Source organism: Loxodonta africana, chromosome 4 (genome assembly GCF_030014295.1).
Source record: "Loxodonta africana isolate mLoxAfr1 chromosome 4, mLoxAfr1.hap2, whole genome shotgun sequence".
NCBI lineage: Eukaryota > Metazoa > Chordata > Mammalia > Proboscidea > Elephantidae > Loxodonta > Loxodonta africana.
The window spans coordinates 144,330,772-144,352,598 of NC_087345.1; the positions used below are offsets into that span (position 1 = coordinate 144,330,772).

General features: G+C 38.5%; 1 protein-coding gene across 3 annotated transcripts in view; it reads right to left on the bottom strand.

The window, feature by feature from the left end:
* The window catches only part of ANKRD16 (ankyrin repeat domain 16), a 60,843-nt gene that overhangs the window by 24,618 nt on the left and 14,398 nt on the right, over window positions 1-21,827 (bottom strand). Inside the window, exons 7-8 of one of the 3 annotated variants that reach the window (XM_064284826.1) lie at window positions 20,449-20,527; window positions 17,516-19,347 (exon numbers count right to left, since the gene is read on the bottom strand). In XM_064284826.1, the coding sequence (XP_064140896.1) occupies window positions 19,190-19,347; window positions 20,449-20,527 (237 nt within the window). In that variant the 3' untranslated portion in view covers window positions 17,516-19,189. Of the gene's footprint in view, window positions 1-17,515; window positions 19,348-20,448; window positions 20,528-21,827 lie in introns of those variants that run through there. The other 2 variants (XR_010321947.1, XM_023548951.2) reach the window with 2 other exon arrangements.

The window sequence follows — 21,827 nt, forward strand, 5'->3', positions numbered from 1 at the left end:
TGGCAAGTTTGATTATAATATGTCTTGGTGACTTTATTTTGGGATCTACCTTGTGTGGTTTGATGCGCATCTTTGATAGATATCTTCTCATCTTTCATGATATCAGTGAAGTTTTCTGCCAACAAATCTTCAAAAATTCTCTCTGTATTTTGTTATCCCTCCCTGTTCTTGTACTCCAATCACTCGTAGGTGATTCCTCTTGATAGAGTCCCACATAACTCTTAGGGTTTCTCTGTTTTTAAAAATTCTTTGATTTTTTCCTCACATAAGTTGGTGTCAAGTGCTTTATTTTCAATCTCACTAATTCTGACTTCCATTGCCTCAATTCTGCTTCTATGACTTTCTATGGAGTTATATTGTTAATCTTCTGGATTTCTGTTTGCTGTCTCTCTGTGGATTCTTGCAGCCTGTTAAATTTGTCATTATGCTTTTCTATAATCTTCTTAACTTCTTCTATTGCTGTGTCTGTGTGTTCCTTGGCTTGTTCTAAGTTTTACCTGATCTTCCTGATCTCTTGAAGTGTTCTGTATATCAGTCTTTTGTATTCTATCTTCGGTAATTCCAGGAAATTCTCTTCCTCTGGAAGATCCCTTGATTCTTTGTTTTGGGAGGTTCCTAAAGCCATCATGGTCTGACTCTTTATGTGATTTGATATTGATTGTTGTCTCTAAGCCTCAATAAGTTATTATATGTATTTATTTTATGTTTGCTTCCAATGTCCTAGCTTCTTGTTTTGTTTGTTTTGATATGGCCAAATAGGCTGCTCATGTGAGCTAGTTTGATTATTGGGTCCTTTGATGTGCTAACATCCTGTCACCAGGTAGTTAGATCTGTTACTAGGTAGGTGAGCCAAGGAGTTTACTTTTCATGTGTGGATTCAGCTCAGGTGTCCAGATGGTCAGTCACCTGTGCCTACACCAATCACCTCTGCCCGTATACAATCCTAGATGGGCAGGGGCGATCGGTGTAGGCACAGGTACCTAGTTGCAGTAGGGGATTATGTGCTGAGCCAGAGAGGGGGATGACAGCTGCCCCTGAGTGTCTGGGAGGAAAGCATATCTCTGTTGCCTAGAGCACATAGGTGGGTGGGTTTTGCAGCTGGACCATGGGCACCCAATGCTGTTGACTGTAAGGAGATTGGGAGGCACCACTTATTCCTGGACCCCTGTCGTGGGTGGCTAGGTGGCACGGATGGAGCCACCAGTCCTCAAGCCCCTGATGTGGGTAGGTAAGCACCCTGCTTAATAAGCAATGTCAAATGTCAGGAACCTGCCACTCCACCATATAGCTGATACAGTTGAAGTTAGGCTTCAGGTATATACCCTGTGTACTGTGCTAACGAGGGCCCACACAGGTCTATGTAGGGGTGAAATGCATTCAAAGTCTGTGGACCCCTTATGCCTGTGCGAAGGCAAAGGGTCTGTGCCTGCCATCAGTTCCTGGCTTAGGGTTGCTGGCAGATTATTTTTTCCTGTTTGCTAATTTGTTACTTCTCCAAGGCGGGGAGAACGGCTCAGGTCACATGACAGGTCCTACTTCTGGTCCAGGGGACACAATAATCTCTGAAGCCAGTGGGGCCTAGTGCAGAGTAGGGAGTGGGCAGGTACATGGGAGACAGGTTTTTCCCAAAGGGGTGTTTTTTTGATCCTTGCAGTAGGTTAGATGCACATAATTATCTTTTGCTGATTGACCGCAGCTTTTCACTGGTTCCAGAGGCTTGAGGAGACTCTGCACTGCTGGGTCTTTCCCAATGTGGAAAAAATGTCCTGAGCGCCACTGCTTGCCTCACTGGTTGTGCCAGATGATCCGGACTTCAGGGTGCTGGTTCCCGCCAGGTCAGGTCTGTCAACTACCTGCTGCTTCTGAACTGTCTCTCCCTCCCCCTGCCACTCAATCCAATTCCTCATCTTTACCTTTGATGTTCGGGATTCCTAGATTGTCATATATAATCGATTCATTTGTCTCTTTTGGGTCTTTGTTATAAGAGGGACCAAAGAAGCATCTGACTACTCTGCCATCTTGGTCCCACCTCCCCATTCGCCTATTCTTGTCATTTCATGTAAGTGGATCATGTGTGTCCTTTGTTTTGTTTTATGGGCCTGTCTAATCTTTGGCTGAAGGGTGAACCTCAGGAGTGACTTCATTACTGAGCTAAAAGCATGTCCAGGGGCCATGCTCTTAGGCTTTCTCCAGTTTCTGTCAGGCCAGTAAGTCTGGTCTTCTTTTTGTGAGTTAGAATTTTGTTCTACATTTTTCTCCAGCTCTGTTCAGGATCCTCTATCGTGATCCCTGTCAGAGCAGTCAGTGGTGGTAGCTGGGCACCATCTAGTTGTGCTGGACTCAGTCTGTGGTAGTTGTAGTCCATTAGTCCTTTGGACTAATCTTTCCCTTGTGCCTTTGGTTTTCTTCATTCTCCCTTGCTCCAGATGGAATGAGATTAGTGGAGTATCTTAGATAGCTACTCACAAGCTTTTAGGACCCCAGGTGCTACTCACCAGAGTGGAATGTAGAACATTTTCTTTTAAACTATGTTGTGCCAATGGAGCTAGATGTTCCCTGAGACCATGGTCCCCACAGTCCTCAGCCCAGTAATTTGGTCCCTCAGGGAGTTTGAATGTGTCTATGGATCATCCATTACCTTGCCTTGGACAAGTTGTACTGGCTTCCCCAGTATTGTGTACTGTCTTACCCTTCACCAAAGTTACCAGTTATCTATTGTCTATTTAGTGATTTTCCATCCCCACCCCCCTCCTTGTAACCATCAAAAATGGTTTCTTTTGGTGTATAAACCTTTTCATAAGTTTTTATAGCAGTGGTCTCATATATTATTAGTCTTTTTGAGATTGATTTATTTCACTGGCATAATCTCCTCCAAATTCAACCACGTTGTGAAATGCTTCACAGATTCATTATTGTTTTTTCTCATTGTGTAGTACTCCATTGGTATGTACCATAGTTTGCTTATCCATTCATCTGTTGATGGGCATCTGTGTTGTTTCCATTTTTTTTTGCTGTTGTGAATAATGCTGCAACGAACATGGGTGTGCATATGTCTATTTGTGTGACGGCTGTTATTTCTCTAGGATATATTCCTAGGGGTAGGATTGCTGGATCATATGGTATTTCTATTTCTAGCTTTCTAAGGAGGTGCCATATTATTTTCTAAAATGGTTGTACTATTTTGCATTCCCACCAGCAAAAGTTCCAATCTCCTCACAGCCTCTCCAATATTTGGTATTTTCTGTTTTTTTTTTTTTTTTTGTGCCAGTAACGCTTGCACATATGGTATCACACTGTGGTTTTGATTTGCATCTCTCAAATGGCTAGTGATCACGAGCATTTCCTCATGTGTCTGTTAGCCACTTAAATATCTTCTATGGTGAAGTACCTGTTCATTTCCTTTTTCCATTTTTAATTGGATTATTTGCCTTTTTGTTGTAGAGGTGTTGGATTTTCCTGCAGATTTTAGAGATTAGACATTTGTCAGATTTGTCCTAGTCAAATTTTTCCCCTAGTCTGTAGGTTCTCTTTTTACTCTTTTGGTGAAGTCTTTTGATGAGCATAAGTGTTTAATTTTTAGAAGATCCCAATTATCTAGCTTATCTTCTGGAGTTTGTATGTTGTAGTTATGGTTTGTATCCTGTTAATGCTGTGTATGAGGGCCTCTAGCATTGATCCTATTTTTTTTCTTCTATGACTTCTATAGTTTTTGGTTTTATATTTAGGTCTTTGGTCCATTTTGAACTAGTTCTTGTGGATGGTGTGAGTTATGGGTCCTGTTTTATTTTTTTGCAGATAGACATCCAGTTTTAACGGCACGGTTTGTTAAAAAGACTGTCTTTTCCCGATTTGATGGACCTTGTCAAAGATCAGGTGACCATAGGTGGATGAATGTACATTTGGGTTCTCAGTTCTGTTCCATTGGTCAATGTGTCTCTCGTTGTACCAGCCAGGAATTACATATCCAGCAAAACTGTCTCTCAAATATGATAGTGATATTAGGGCATTTCCAGATAAATGGAAGTTATAGGAATCTGTAAAAACCAAACCAAATTACAAGAAATACTAAAGGCAGTCCTCCAGTTAGAGAATCAGTAACATCAGACCAGAACACAGGACAGAACAAGCAGATATCAACTCAGATAGGGAAATCACAAAAATAAATCAGAGCTAAAACACTGAATATAGGGAAACAGAGTCAATATGTAAAAGATAACACAATTAAAACAAAAAAGAAGGACTAAATAATGCAGTCATAGATCTTCCAAATGAGAGGAAGTCAAGGCGATATCAAGAAATAAAAAAGACTGTTTTAAACTTAGAAAAATAGAGATAAACAATTAAGGTAACCAGAAAGGAAACTAACAACCCTAAGTTGCAAAATAAAAAACCAGAAAAACATAAAGACTCAACAAATACAAAATCAACAATGAAAAAGATGAAAAGAAAATACATAAAGAAAAATGACTCACCACAGAAAATTAAGTGGAACAAAGAAACTGTCAACAACACAGAAAAAAATACACATCAAAATGGCAGCACTACACTCAAAAAAAACACTCATACCTATCAATAATTATGCTGAATGTAAATGGACTAAATGCACCAATAAAGAGAGAGTGGCAGAATGGATTAAAAAAAAAAAAACAAAATGATCCGTCTATATGCTGCCTACAAGAGACACATCTTAAACTCAAAGACACAAACAAACAAAAACTCAAAGGATGGAAAAAAATATATCAAGCAAACAACAATCAAAAAATATTAGGCAATATTAATCTCCAACAAAATAGACTTCAAAGGAAAATCTACCACAAAGGATAAGGAACGACACTATATAATGATTAAAGGGTCAATATACCAGGAGGACATAACCATAATAAATATTTACACACCCAACAACAGGGCTCCAAAATACATAAAACAAACTCTCACAGCATTGAAAAGAGAAATAGACAGCTCCACAAAAACAGTAGGAGACTTCAACATGCCACTTTTGGTGAAAGACAGACCTTCCCAAAAGAGGCTCAATAAAGACATGGAAGATCTAAATAACACAACCAACTTGATCTCATGAACATATACAGAACACTCCACCCAAGAGCAGCCAAGTATACTTTCTTTTTCAACACACATAGAACATTCTTCAGAAGAGATCACATATTAGGCCATGAGGCAAGCTTTGACAGAATCCAAAGCATCTTTTCTGAGAATAAAGCTATAAAGTAGAAACCAATAACAGAGAAAGCAGGGAAAAAAAAAAATCAAATACATGGAGACTGAACAACATCTTGCTTAAAAACTACTAGGTTGTAGGAGAAATCAAGGACAGAATAAAGAAATTCACAGGATCAAATGAGAAATGAAAACACATCCTACCAGAACCTTGGGGACACAGCAAATACAGTGCTTAGAGGTCAATCAATAGCAGTAAATGCACACATCCAAAAAGATGAAACTGACGAAGTCAAAACATTAATCCTATGACTTGAATGAACAGAAAGAGAGCAGCAAAAGAAGCCCTCGGGCACCAGAAGAGAGAAAATAATAAAAACTAGATCAGAAATAAATAAAATAGAGAATAGAAAAACACCTGAAATAGTTAACCAGACCAATAACTAGTTCTTTGAAAAGATCAACAAAATTGAAAAACCACTGGCTAAACTGACAAAAGAAAAACAGGGAGGAAGAAAATAACCCAAATAAAAATGAGATGGGTGATATAACAACAGATCCAACTGAGATTAAAAGAATAACAGAACAGTATGAAAAATTGTACCCCAGCAAATTTGAACACCTAGAGAAAATGGTCAAACATCCAGAAACACACTACCTACCTAAGCTAATACTAACTGAGGTAGAACTAAATAAAGCTATAACAAAAGAAGACATAAAAGAGGTAATTAAAATACTCCCCCAAAAAAGCATCCTGGCCCTGACTGCTTCATTGGAGAAGAGAAGAGTTAACACCAGAGAAGAGTCAACACCAGTACCACTAAAGGTATTTCAGAGCATATAAAAGGATGAAATACTCCCGAACTCATTCTATGAAGCCAGTATATCCCTTATACCAAAACCAGGTAAAGACACAACACAAAAAGAAAATTACAGTCCTATATCCCTCATGAACATAGACATAAAAATCCTCAACAAAATTCTAGCCAATAAAATCCAACGACATATCAAAAAAATAATTCACCATGACCAAGTGCAATTCATACCAGGTATGCAGGGATGGTTCAACATTAGAAAAACAATCAATGTACTCCATCAAATAAATAAAACAAAAAGGTAAGAACCACATGATCTCATCAATTGATGCAGAAAAGGCATTTGACAAAGTCCAACACCCATTCATGTTAAAGACTCTCAGCAAAATAGGAATAGAAGGGAAATTCCTCAGCATAATAAAGGGCATTCATACAAAGCCAACATCATCCTAAATGGAGTCTGAAAGCATTCCCCTTAAGAACAGGAACCAGACAAAGATGCCCTTTATCATCACTTTCATTCAACATTGTGCTGGAGGTCCTAGCCAGAAAAATAAGGCAAGAAAAAGAAAAAAAGGGCATCCAAATTAGTAAGAAAGAAGTAAAAGTATCTCTATTTGCAGATGATATGATCTCATACACAGAAAACCCCAAAGACTCCACAAGAAAACTATTGGTAGTAACAGAAGATTTCGACATAGTATCAGGATTCACCCCCACGTGTCTGCCAATTTGTCATACTGTAGGGGCTTGTCTGTTGCTGTGATTCTGGAAGCTTTGCCACCAGTAGTCAGTTACCAGTAGGGTCATCCATGGAGGTCAGGTTTCAGCTGAGCTTCCAGACTAAGACAGACTAGGAAGAAGGACCTGGAAGTCTACTTCTGAAAAGCATTAGCCAGTGAAAAACTTACGCATAGCAGCAGAACATTGTCTGATATAGTGCTGGAAGATGAGCACCCCAGGTTGGAAGGCACTCAAAACATGATGGGGGAAGAGCTGCCTCCTCAAAGTAGAGTAGACATTTATGACGTGGATGGAGTAAAGCTTTCGGGACCTTCATTTCCTGATGTGGCAAGACTCAAAATAAGAACAAACAGCTGCAAACATCCACTAATAATCAGAACCTGGAATGTACAAAGTATGAATGTAGGAAAACTGGAAATCGTCAAAAATGAAATGCAACGCATAAACATCGATATCTAGGCATTAGTGAGCTGAAATGGACTGGTATTGGCCATTTTGAATCAGACAATCATATGGTCTACTATGCTGGGAATGACAACTTGAAGAGGAATGGTGTTGCATTAATCGTCAAAAAGAACGTTTCAAGATGTATCCTGAAGTACAACGCTGTCAGTGATAGGTCAGTATCCATATGCCTACACAGAAGACCAGTTAATACAACTATTATTCAAATTTACGCACCAACCACTAGGACCAAGGATGAAGAAATAGAAGATTTTTATCAGCTGCTGCAGTCTGAAATTGATCGAACAGGCAATCAAGATGCATTGATAATTACTGGCGATTGGAACGCGAAAGTTGGAAACAAAGAAGAAAGATCAGTAGTTGGAAAATATGGCCTTGGTGATAGAAATAACGCTGGAGATCGAATGACAGAATTTTGCAAGACCAACGACTTCTTCATTGCAGATACCTTCTTTCACTAACATAAATGGCGACTATACACATGGACCTCGCCATATGGAACACACAGAAATCAAATTGACTACATCTGTGGAGAGAGACGATGGAAAAGCTCAATATCATCAGTCAGAACAAGGCCAGGGGCTGACTGTGGAACAGACCATCAATTGCTCATATGCGAGTTCAAGCTGAAACTGAAGAAAATCAGAGCAAGTCCATGAGAGCCAAAATATGACCTTGAGTTTATCCCCCCCGAATTTAGAGACCATCTGAAGAATAGATTTGACACATTGAACACTAGTGACCAAAGACCAGATGAGTTGTGGAATGACATCAAGGACATTACACATGAAGAAAGCAAGAGGTCACTGAAAAGACAGGAAAGAAAGAAAAGACCAAGATGGATGTTAGAGGAGACTCTGAATCTTGCTCTTGAGCGTTGAGCAGCTAAAGCAAAAGGAAGAATTGATGAAGTAAAAGAATTGAACAGAAGATTTCAAAGGGCCTCTGGAGAAGACAAAGTAAAATATTATAACGACATGTGCAAAGAGCTGGAGATGGAAAACAAAAAGGAAAGAACACGCTCGGTGTTTCTCAAGCTGAAAAAACTGAAGGAAAAATTCAAGCCTCAAGTTGCAATAGTGAAGGATTCCATGGGGAAAATATTAAATGACGCAGGAAGCATCAAAAGAAGATGGAAAGAATACACAGAATTATCATACCAAAAAGAATTAGTCAATATTCAACCATTTCAAGAGGTGGCATATGATCATGGTACTGAAGGAAGAAGTCCAAGCTGCTCTGAAGGCACTGGCGAAAAACAAGCCTCCAGGAATTGATGAAATATCAATTGAGATGTTTCAACAAACAGATGCAGCGCTGGAAGTGCTCATTCGTCTATGCCAAGAAATATGGAAGACAGCTTCCTGGCCAACTGACTGGAAGAGATCCATATTCATGCCTATTCCCAAGAAAGGTGATCCAACCGAATGTGGAAATTATAGAACAATATCATTAATATCACACACAAGCAAAATTTTGCTGAAGATCATTCAAAAACAGCTGTAGCAGTATATCAACAGGGAACTGCCAGAAATTCAGGCCGATTTCAGAAGAGGACGTGGAACCAGGGATATCGTTGCTGATGTCAGATGGATCCTGGCTGAAAGCAGAGAACAGCAGAAGGATGTTTACCTGTGTTTTATTGATTATGCAAAGGCATTCGACTGTGTGGATCATAACAAATTATGGGTAACATTGCGAAGAATGGGAATTCCAGAACACTTAATCGTGCTCATGAGGAATCTTTACATAGATCAAGAAGCAGTTGTTTGGACAGAACAAGGGGATATGATTGGTTTAAAGTCAGGAAAGGCGTGCATCAGGGTTGTATTCTTTCACCATACCCATTTAATCTGTATGCTGAGCAAATAATACGAGAAGCTGGACTGTATGAAGAAGAATGGGGCATCAGGATTGGAGGAAGACTCATTAACAACCTGTGTTATGCAGATGACACAACCTTGCTTGCTGAAAGTGAAGATGACTTGAAGCACTTACTAATGAAGATCAAAGACCACAGCCTTCAGTATGGATTGCACCTCAAGATAAAGAAAACCAAAATCCTCACAACTGGACCAATGAGCAACATCGTGATAAACGGAGAAAAGATTGAAGTTGTCAAGGATCTCATTTTACTTGGATCCAGAATCAACAGCCATGGAGGCAGCAGTCAAGAAATCAAAAGACGCATTGCATTGGGTAAATCTGCTGCAAAGGACCTCTTGAACGTGTTGAAGTGCAAAGATGTCACCTTGAAGACTAAGGTGTGCCTGACCCAAGCCATGGTATTTTCAGTCACATCATATGCGTGTGAAAGCTGGACAATGAATAAGGAAAACTGAAGAAGAATTGACGCCTTTGAATTGTGGCGTTGGCAAAGAATATTAAATATACCATGGACTGCCAATAGAACGAACAAGTCTGTCTTGGAAAAAGTGTGGCCAGAATGCTCCTTAGAGGCAAGGATGGCGAGACTGCGTCTTACATACTTTGGACGTGTTGTCAGGAGGGATCAGTCCCCGGAGAAGGACATCATGCTAGGCAGAGTACAGGGTCAGCGGAAATGAGCAAGACCCTCGACGAGGTGGACTGACACAGTGGCTGCAACAATGAGCTCAAGCATAACAACGATTTTGAGGATGGCGCAGGATCAGTGTTTCGTTCTGTTGTGCACAGTGTCGCTATAAGTCGGAACCGACTCGACAGCACCTAACAACAACAACAACAACAGGATTCAAGATAAACATACAAAAATTAGTTGGAGTCCTCTAAACCAATAAGGAGAACTTCAAAGAGGAATCACCCAATCAATACCATTTACAATAGCCCCCAAGAACATAATATACTTAGGAATAAATCTAACCAGAGACATAAAAAACCTATAGAAAGAAAACTATAAGACACTACTGCAAGAAACCAAAAGAGACCTACGTAAGTGGAAAAACATACCTTGCTCATGGATAGGATGACTCAACACTGTGAAAATGTCAATTCCACCCAAAGCAATCTATAGATACAATGCAATCCCAATCCATATTCCACTGACATTTTTTAACAAAATGGAGTAACAAATCACCAACTTCATATGGAAATGTAAGAGGCCCTGGGTAAATAAAGCATTACTGAAGAAGAACAAAGTGGGAGGCCTCATGCTACTTGATTTTAGAACCTATTATACTGCCAGAGTAGTCAAAACAACCTGGTACTGGTACAACAACAGACACATAGAGCAATGGAACAGAATTGAGAATCCAGACATAAACCCATCCACCTATGAGCAGCAGATATTTGACAAAGGTCCAAAGTCCGTTAAATGGGGAAAAGACAGCCTCTTTAACAAATGGTGCTGGCATAACTGGATATCCATTTGCAAAAAAAATGAAAGAAGGCCCATACCTCACACCATGTACAACAACTAACTCAAAATGGATCAAAGGCCTAAATATAAATTCTGAAATGATAAATATCATGGAAGAAAAAATAGGGACAACGCTAGGAGCCCTAATACATGGCATCAACAGAATATAAACCATAACTAACGATGCACAAACACCAGAAGAGAAACTAGGTAACTGGGAGCTCCTAAAAATCAAACACTTATGCTCATCAAAAGACTTCACCAAAAGAATAAAAAGACAATCTCCAGACTGGGAAAATATTTTTGGCTATGACATATCTGATCAGGGTTTATTCTCTAAAATCTGTAAGATGCTGCAAAACCTCAACAACAGAAAGATAAATAACTCAATTAAAAAATGGACAAAGGATCTGACAGCGATCACAATAGAGGGTCTCAGACAGAGCTGGAGGAAAATGTAGAACAAAATCTAACTAAAACAAACAAAAAAACAAACAAACAAAAGACCAGACTGACTGGTCTGACAGAGACTGGAGAAACCCCAAGAGTATGGCCCCGAGACACCCTTTAAGCTCAGTAATGAAGTCACTCCCGAGGTTTACCCTTCAGCCAAAGATTAGACAGGCCCATAAAATGAGACCAAAGGGGCACACCAGGCAAGGAGCAAGGACTAGAAGGCAAGAGGGGACAGGAAAGCTGGTAAAAAGGAACCCAAGGCTGAGAAGGGAGAGTGTTGACATGTCGTGGGGTTGATAACAAATGTCATGAAACAATATGCATACTACCTGATTAAAGAGAAACTGGTTTCTTCTGTAAACCTTCATGTCAAGTACAATAAAGAAAAAAATATATAAGAAAATGTACCAGGAGATGTTGATGAGAATGTTCACAATAGCACTGTTTGTAACAAAAGAAAAACTAAGAAACAAAACAAAACAAAACAAAAAAATGGGCAAAGGATATGAAGAGGTAGTTCACCAAAGAAGACATTCAAGCAGCTAACGGATACATGAGGAAATAATCATGATCATTAGCCATTAGAGAAATGCAAATCAAAAGTACAATGAGATACCATCTTACCCCAACAAGGCTAGCATTAATCCAAAATAATAAATGTTGGAGAGGTTGTAGAGAGGCTGGAACACTTACACGCTGCTGGTGGGAATGTAAAATAGTACAACTACTTTGGAAATCGATTTGGTGCTTCCTTACAAAGCTAGAAATAGAATTAGTGTAGGATCCAGCAATCTCACTCCTTGGAATATACTCTAGAGAAATAAGAGCCATCACACGAATAGATATATGCATACCCATGTTCATTACAGCACTGTTCATAATAGGAAAAAAATGGAAACAACTTAGGTGTCCATCAATTGACGAATTAATAAACAAATTATGGTACCTACACACTATTGAATACTATGCAACGATAAAGAACAATGACGAATCTGTGAAACATCTCACAGCATGGATTGAATTTGGAGGGCATTATGTTTAGTGAAATTAGTCAGTCACAAAAGGACAAATATTGTATAAGACCACTATTATAAGAACTCAAGAAAAGCTTTCAACACAGAGGACGACATTCTTTGATGGTTACAAGGATTTGGAGGGAGGGAGAGGGTAATTCACTAACTAGACAGTAGACAAGAATCATCTTAGGTGATGGGAAGGACAACACACAATACAGGGAAGTCCGCGCAACTGGACTAAAGTAAATGCTAAGAAGTCCTAGATACAATCAAACACTTTGAGGGGCAGAGTTGCTGGGGCTGGGGTCTGAGGACTATGGTTTCAGGGGACATGTAGGTTAACTGGCATAACGAAGTTTATTGAGAATATGTTCTGCATCCCACTTTGTTGAGTGAAGTCTGGGGTGTCAAAAGCTTGCAAGTGGCCAGCTCAGATGCATCAACTGTTCCAAACCCACTTGAAGCAAAGGAGAATGAAGAACACCAAAGACACAAGGAAAATACTGGCCCAAGAGACAAAAGGGCCACATAAACCAGAGACTCCATCAGCCTAAGACCAGAACTAGATGGTGCCTGGGTACCACCAATGACTACTCTGACAGGGCACACAACAGCTCCCTGATGGAGCAGGAGGAAAATGTGGAGCAAAACTCAAATTTATGTAAAAAGACTAGAGTTAATGATCTGAGACTGGAGGAACTCCCAAAGCCATGGCCCCCAGACACTTTGTTAACCCAGAACTAAAACCATTCCCGAAGCCTTCTCTTCAGAGAAAGATCAGACTGGACTATAAAACATAAAATAATATTTATAAAGAGCATGCCTCTCTGTTCAAGGAGATACACAGGACAAAATGGGTAGCAACTGTCTGGAGACAGAATGAGAAGGCAGGAAGCGACAGGAGCTAGTTGGATGGACAGGGGAAACCTGGGGTGGAAAGGGGGAGTATGCTGTCACATTATAGGGACTGCAACTAGTGTCATGTAACAATATGTGTAGAAATGTTTGTATGAGAAATTAACTTGAGCTGGAAACTTTCAGCTAAAGCACAATAAAGAAAAAAAAGAAATGAAAATTAAAAAAAGAAGGATGTTGGCTTTTGGTTTTATATAGATGCACTTTATTATGTTGAGGAATTTCCCTTCTATAACTATTTTATTGAGAGTTTTTATCAGGAATGAGTATTGGACTTCGTCCACCTTTTCTGTGTCAATTGAGATGATCATACGATTCTTTCTTTTGTTTTATTTATGTGTCCGATTACATTGATTGACTAATGTTGAACCATCCTTGCATACCTGGTATGAATCGTACTTGTTTGTGGTGTATCATTTGTTTGATATGATGTTGAATTCTATTGGCTAGATTTTTAAAAATTTTTTCATTGTGCTTTAAGTGAAAGTTTACAAATCAAGTCAGTCTCTCATATGAAAATTTATATACACCTTGCTATATACTCCTAGTTGCTCTCCCCCTAATGAGACAGCACACCTTTTGTCTCCACTCTATTTTCATGTCTGTTCGGCCAGCTTCTGACTCCCTCTGCCTTCTCATTTCCCCTCCAGACGGGAGCTGCCCACATAGTCTCACGTGTCTACTTGATCCGAGAAGCTCACTCCTCACCAGTATCATTTTCTGTCCCATAGTCCAGCCTAATCCCTGTCTGAAGAGTTGTCTATTGGCTAGAATTTTGTTGAGAATTTTTGCGTCTATGTTCATGAGTGATATTGGTCTGTAATTTTCTTTTTTTGTGTTGTCTTTACCTGGTTTCGGTATCAGAGTTATACTGGCTTCATAGAATGAGTTCGGGAGTATTCTATCCTTTTCTATGCTCTGAAATAATTTGAGTTTGAGTAGTACTGCTGTAAGCTCTTTTCTGAATGTTTGGTAGAATTCTCCAGTAGAGCCATCTGGGTCCATTTTTTTTTTTTGGAGGGGGAGTTATTATATTACCCTTTCAATCTGTTCTCTTATTATGGATCTGTTCAGATTTTCAATGTCAGTTTGTGTTAATTTGGGTAGGTAGTGTATATCTAGAAATTTGTCTATCTCCTCTAGGTTTTCGAATTTGTTGTATATGGTTTTTCGTAGTACTCTGTTATGATCCTTTTTATTTTAGTTATGTCTGTTGTAACGTCCCCCAGTTCATTTCTTGTTTGGGTTATTTGCTTCCTCTCTTGTTTTTCTTTTGTCACTTTGGCCAGTGGTTTGTCAATTTTGTTGATCCTTTCAAAAGAACCAACTTTTGGTTTTGTTCACTCTTTCTATTGTTTTTCTATTCTCTTCTTCAATTATTTCTGCTCTGATCTTTATTATTTCCTTTCTTCTGGCGGCTGTGGGCTTCTATTGCTGTTCTCTTTCTATTTGTTAGAACTGTGTAGCTAATGTTTTGATTTTGTCCCTTTCTTCTTTTTTGATGTGTGCATCCATTGCTATAAATTGACCTCTGGGTACTACTTCCTTTGCCGTGTCCCAAAGGTTTTGACATGATGTGTTTACATTCTCCTTTGATTCTAGGATTTTTTTTTATTCCATCTTTGATTTCTTCTATTACCCAGTGGTTTTTAAGCAGGGTGTTATTTAGTTTCCATGTATTTGATTTTTTCCCTTGCTCTTCCTGTTGTTAATTTCTGCTTTGATGGTGTTGTGATCAGAGAAGATACTTTGTATTATCTGAGAGTTTTGGATTTTGTTGAGGGTTGCTTTGTGGCCTAAGATAGGGTCTATTCTGGAGAACGTTCCATGTGTGCTAGAGAAGACTATGTCCCATACACCTTTTTAATTTGAAGCTGAAGCCACTCCTGAAGTACATGCTTCAGCCAAACATTAGACAGGCCTGGTGGTGCAGTGGTTAAGACCTTGACTGAAAGCTGGCAGTCTGAATTAATAAGTCACTCCTTGGAAACTCTATAGTGCAGTTCTACTCTGGCCTATAGGGTCGCTATGAGTCGGAATTGACTTGACGGCAGTGTTTTTCTTTTTTTTTTTTTGTGCGTGTGTAAAACAACAACACATGTGAAAAACGTGCTTCTTAGTTCAATTATGTGTAGGAGACCAAATGGGTAACACCTGCCCAAAAGCAATGACAAGAAGGCAGGAAAGGACAGGAAAAACGGACAGAGGGAAACAGGGAACCCAGGGTGGGAAAGGGGAGAGTGTTATTGCGGGAGTTGCAACCAATGCTACAAAACAATTTGTGTATAAATTGTTGAATGAGAAACTAATTTGCTCTGCAAACTTTCACCTAAAGCACACTAAAAACAAAACAAAGTTCACAAACTTTTTAAAGAACATTAGGTTATGATTGTATATTAAAATTAGGGAAAAAAATTGCACTGTACGGCATCATCTCAACTATATGCATTTAGAAAGACTGAGAGGAAATAAATGGTTATTTCTGGGTGTTGGAATTACGGGTTATTTCCTGCCTTTTCCATACTTTACAATGAGCCTTTACGAAAAAAAAAGGACAAAAGGAACATTTTCTGGTCTGCCCTCTGCTGGTAAGTCCTAGTAACATCACAGGTTAAATTAGATAGCTCTTCTTGCATTACCTGAGCTCCTTCCGCATAGTTTTTTCATTTTTCTTCAGTTTGGGTTTTGTAATTTATTTTCCATTTTGTAAATCTTTCCCATTTTGTCATGTAAATACTTTCTTGTATAATTCTTTTTGGCAATATATGTTAGGTCCTAGGTGTTTTCGAATGATTGCAATTTTTTGCAATTGCAATTGTATCTCTTTTCAGTGACCTTCTCTAATCAATCTTAATAACACACATTTACCAGGGATCAGGTGTGCTTTACCAAAAGCCCCCATGGAAGTGGGTCTTGGCTAAGGTGTTGGAAGTCCTTGCTAAAAGTGTAGCTTTGTTCTCTGGGAGAAGAAATACATTAAACTACGATGAGCAATCAATGCCCTTGGTCAGAGCTCTCTGGCAGCTATGTGGAGGATGGGTTTGAGGAGCACAAGACTAGAAGCATGAGGAATAGTTAGAAGGCTGTTGTGGTATTGGTCTGGGATGAGACTATGAGGGCCTGAACCTGGGAACCACAGTAGGGATGGACTAGAATAGACAGATTAGGGGGCTACCCAATACATTGAACTGACTAGAGCTAATGGTACAGGGAAAAGACATAAATGACTCCCAGGTTTCTAACTTAGGGGATTGGATAAATATAGTATGTTATAGATTGAATTGTGTCCCCCAAAATATATGTTGGAGTCCTAACCCCTGTTGGGAATAACACAGTATCTAGCATGTAGTAAGTGCTCAGTAAACAAATCATTATCATTCTTTCATTGGCCACATAATTATTTAAAACTTACTATGTGCCAGGCACAGTTCTCGGCCCTATAGATACAAAAATAAAATAAAATAAAATAAAACCAAACCCATCGCCATTGAGTCGATTCTGACTCATAGAGACCCTAGAGGACAGAGGTAGAACTGCCCCATAGAGTTTCCAAGGAGCGGCTGGTAGATTCGAACTGCCGACCTCTTGGTTAGCAGCTGAACTCTTAGCCACTGCACGAATAAACCAAACCCTTGCTGTCAAGTTGATGCTACGCATAGCGATCCTATACAACAAAGTAAAATTGCCCCATAGGGTTTCCAAGGCTGTAAATCTTTACAGAAGCTGACTGTCACATCTTTCTCCTGCACAGTGGATGGTAGGCTTGAACAGCTGACCTTTCTGTTAACAGTTGAGCACTTAACCACTGCACCACCAGGGCTCCTTAGTAGTGAATAAAGGAGGCTAAAATTCCTGCTTAAAGAACTTATATTCTATTGGGGAAACAAAATAAATCAAAACATATATCTGATAGTGGTAAATGCTAAGGAGAAAAAATAAACTAGGGAAGGGAGATATTAAATGTTGAAAGAAGGAATGAAATTTTAGATAGACTAGCCTTGGAAGGCCTCACCAAGGAGGTGAATTTTAAGTAAAGAAAGGAATTGAAGACAGTAACTATAATCAAAAAGTGAAGGAATAATATTAATGTCATCTCCATTAGAATTAATATATAATTATTAAAATAAAATCATACGATTATAATGAATAAAATAATATTACTTATATTCTATTGTATTTATATATTTTGTATCCATATATATATTTGTCACTAATATAACTACATATTATATTACTACTACTATCTTCGCCACAATTAATGTTATCATCATCATTGCCATCTCTGGCTTCTTGATAGTTCAGCAGCAGCATCTAATACCAAGATTTATACTACAGGGGTACATCAAATCTCGAAGTACTGGAAACAAAAGTGTAATTGATATACCATTATCACTGGCCAGTTCGTAAGGGTAGAAGCTAAGCTACAAATGTGAACTGACCTTGCACACAATAACTGCAAATAAAAAGCTGCTTTATGTGTGCGCTAAGGAGAAAAGATGTCAGGATCACATCAATCTTTCTGTCCTACTTGCACATACGGATATCCATGTTAACAGGATCATCTTCAGACCCAAAGGACATGGACACAAAGATGTCTTTGAAGCACCAGGGAAATGGTAATTACATCTCGAATCAGTGCAAATGTAGAAAGACAGTGTGTGATATAAAGGTCACAAGACAGGACTGTATAATCAAGTTGCATTTATACTAGAACATTTGTCTGGTTGTTAGGGATAGGAATCAGCTCATTGCCATCTGAGAATCATTAACAAGAACCAGTAATTCTTGTTATTTACCAAGCCTAGCACAATACTGAGACTAAGGTGGATGTTTAATCAGTGCTTGTTAGATTACACTGAACAAGGGGACCAAATCTCGTTTGCGAATCAGGGCCGGATTACCCAATAAACAAGGGAGAGACAGGCCCAATTGTGCCTTCCCACCAATCTGCAGGGAACAATTTCAGCTGTCCCCCACCACATCAAAGATGTAGTGCAACCCATGTGAAATTGCTCACCACAGCTTAGCAAGTCAATACAATTAAGCCTGTGCGTACCTTGCTCAATGCAAGCCTGGGCATACCACGCTTACAGGTTAAACCGCCCCGGCCTGTGACTGATGCATAAGATTTTTTAAAAGCCTGACTTGGACTAATAATTATGTTTTAAAACTCAGAGAAAACTGTGAAAGAAAGAGAGAGACAGAAAGAAAGAAAGAGAGAGAGAGAAAGAAACAGAAAAAGAATCCAAATGCCCCAAGACTCATTCTATGTTTAATCTGTCTAAAAAAGTTATACTATCAAATGTTTCATTCCTTAGCAACCATAGGCTCTAGTAGGAGGATGAGGAAATGTAACTGTGGGTAACTCAGGTGCTGGAAAAGTTTTGGCAGTATGTTAGTTGCATTTTCCAGGTGTATTTATTACCTGAAGGGAGTCAAAATAGAATGATGAAAACTTTATAGCTTAAGTAGCAGTGCTTAGAATATAAAAAAGTTTTTATTAATTGCAAATGTTTGTGAAAACAGATTATAAACATTTTCTTCCTGGCTGTGAGACGAAAGTTAAACCATGTAATAATGGTCAAGAAAAAGCCTAGTAAAGAAGAAATTAAATCTACTAATTATGTTTTATGGCTTACATTAATAGTAACTTGTTATATTTTTGGAAACCTTGGTGGCGTAGTGGTTAAGAACTATGGCTCCTAACCAAAAGGTCGGTAGTTCGAATCTACCAGGTGGTCCTTGGAAACCCTATGGAACAGTTCTACTCTGTCCTTTAGGGTTGCTATGGGTCAGCATTGACTTGATGGCAAAGGGATTTTAGTTTTTGTTATATTTTTAATATGACTATCATTGCCCTACCATATAATATTTATTGTAAGACATACAGATAGAAAAGTATGTATACTATATTATGCTCATGTTATATGCTTCTCTAAGGATTCCAGAGACTGATTTCATAAATGGTTATCTATTCTCACTTTAAGTATAAAAAATATGAAATACAGATTATGGAAAGATAATGATTATGCTCAGGATTTCACAATGTGCCAGCTATATCGCTAGGAATCTAGTCTCTTGACCCCTGGTGCTTACATGATGCACCCTACTAATTTGGGAAATTCTCAGCTGGAGGGGAGAGTGCAGGAGAAAGGAAGGTCAAAGGAGGAAATGGAAAACACTGGATATTTTGGAGGCAGGATATAAATCACCATGCAGTTTATTGCCTTCTTTTAGAAACATTCTTAGGTCATTACTGTTTGGTCAAAGCACTGAAGGATGTCCGCTCTCTTTGTGAGCTGCTGAGCCAGGGTTCCCGTTATGTCTGGGGAATCCTTCAGTCCCGACTGCAGGAGAAACATAATGCAAGGCAAGTGCTGACCCGCACAAGCCAGATGCAGGGCTGAGAGAAGACAAAAATCACATGAACTTAGTACAGGGTCCCTCACGCAGCACTGACCTTGTGATTAGACTGCTCCTTATAAAGATTTTGGTTCTCTCAGTTCTACAGGTTTTGTATTTCCATAGTTCATCCCTATGCCTTTGCCTATACTGGATCAAAACATCAGTTTTGTTTTTAACCTGAGTGGTTGAGACTATTTTTACAGAAAATAAAACCAGTTAGAGAGAATTAAGAAACTTGATTAAAACAATGCAGCAAGTTAGTGGGAAATATGAGATTGGTCTTCCTCATGCTTATCCCTGTGTGCTATTAAAACACAGTTTAAATGGCTCAGAAAAGTTTCTCAAAGTTTTGCGAATTCTCTTTGTGAGTAAAAATATGATTACTATGAATAAGAATGATGTAACAAAAAGAAATACTGCAGCCAAATTTTCTCAATCTGGTTGTAGAAATTAGTGCTGAAGATTTCTGGTGTGCTGAGAATATTTCTGGTTCTACTACCCAGTCTCTAGGATAAGGTCTTGTGTCCCTCCCTGGACCTAGTAGCTGCACTTCCCAGCTCTAGGGTGAATAATTAGTTACCTGTGAGTCTTTGAAGCATGATAAAGACCATACGAAACCCTTGCAAGATGGCCACTGGCTCACAGAATGTTAGAGGTTTTATTCTAAAGTCCAACTCTAAAGAATTCATTCTAAAAATATCTGAGTCCTAAATTTAAAAAATCATACTGAATATAGTTCCTAAGTACATTCCAAAGAGAAACAACGTATGATGAATCTATATAATACCCAGATAGCTGGTGCCATCATGAATTCAGATAGAAAATGTTTCTATGTTACATATATTGTTGTGGTATAAAATAATAATAAAAACAGAACAGTGGGAATGATGAGAAGTAGTCATCATCATTGTTATGGTAATACCGATAGTTCTGTAACTTTGGGAAAATGTTAAATTTCAGAGGGAATGTTCTTTTAAGGAATGTTGCTGAGCTGCTAGAAGAATGATACTAAAACCAATTTTTAAAATATAAAAGTCCATGAATTGTTTACATTTAATTTACTAATAATTTTCAAGACATGTGCAAAGGTAAGTCTCACCTGATCGATTTCTTTCATCTTTAGAGTTGATGTCAGCACCCAAAGATAGGAGAGTCTGAACTGTGCTTGTATGTCCTTCCTGAGTGTTGGAAATAAATTCGTTATCACTGAGATGACGACAATAGCAAAATTTTAAACATAAACTCTAATGTATACTATGTACTTTAAAAAAAAAATAGTCAACTGCTCAAACTGAATTTTCATATCTAAAGGAGGACTCATTATACCACTCTCCAATTCTATTATAAATCATTAAATAAAGATTTTGGTGACTTTTAATTATTAGACTATAGATGACCAACTTTGTAAGCCAAAGTATTGATCAATACATTTGAGTTTCCATCAGTACAAGGCATATAAATTTTGTGGTTTATATAGAATATACAATTCCAAAATTTCCAAGAGCATATGTATACTCTGCTAAAATCTTTAAGGAAGAGATGAACTAGAAAAGATTGTAACTTCTCATAAGTGGCACTCTTATTACAGCTAGCATTATCATTTATGAAGTAATTTATAAACTCTCTTATCTAGCAAGTTAGTTCATTAGCATGTAGTGTGACTGAAGTCAAGGTTACAGAGTCAATCTTCCCGTGGTTTTTCCCCTCTGTGATCACAGACCACACTCTTAGCCCCATCTCAGAAATCTACACACTTGCTCATGAGGGGGAAAACAGGAAGGAGAGTATACCACACTTTACACAAATAATGCACACGTTACTTGTTTTTGCAGATTGTGCAACCCCTCACACATTATTTTCCTAGGTGCGCTATATGTATGATATGTGTGGGCAAGTTATTTACATGGGTGCGTTATTTGCATAAAAAAAACAGTAGTTGATCCGAAAAAAAATTTATTCCTGTGGCTAGAAAGCAAGTAAAAGCAGATAACCAATAAATAATGTTAAAGATAATCCACAAAAGACTCAAAGCATTTAAAACAGGAGGATGTAGATGGCTACTTTTCTAGTGAAAAAATTTTGCTTATCTTAAATATTTTATACATTGCAGAACCCATTAAATGCAATTCCCTTGCCCCAGTTAGAGATTCTAACTCTTTAAAAGTAATCCAGAGATAAGGAATCTAGGAATTTCATATGATGGATCTTTATGGCTTCAAATAACCTTATTTCTGAAAACAAAAAAGACACGGGACGGGGCACATAAATATCAGGCATTATATGGAGTAAAGCATTTTTTTTTTTTTTCAATTTTACGTAGGAACAAATAAAGTCAGGTTTCCATTTAAAGGAATAAAGAGCTTCAGAATCATGAACATTTCCGGAGCACATCGTGGGCAATTTTTCCACACGGATAGAGCCAAAGAAACTAGGCTTACAGAGCTATCCACTGACAGCATAAGGCAAGCCTAAGGGAGC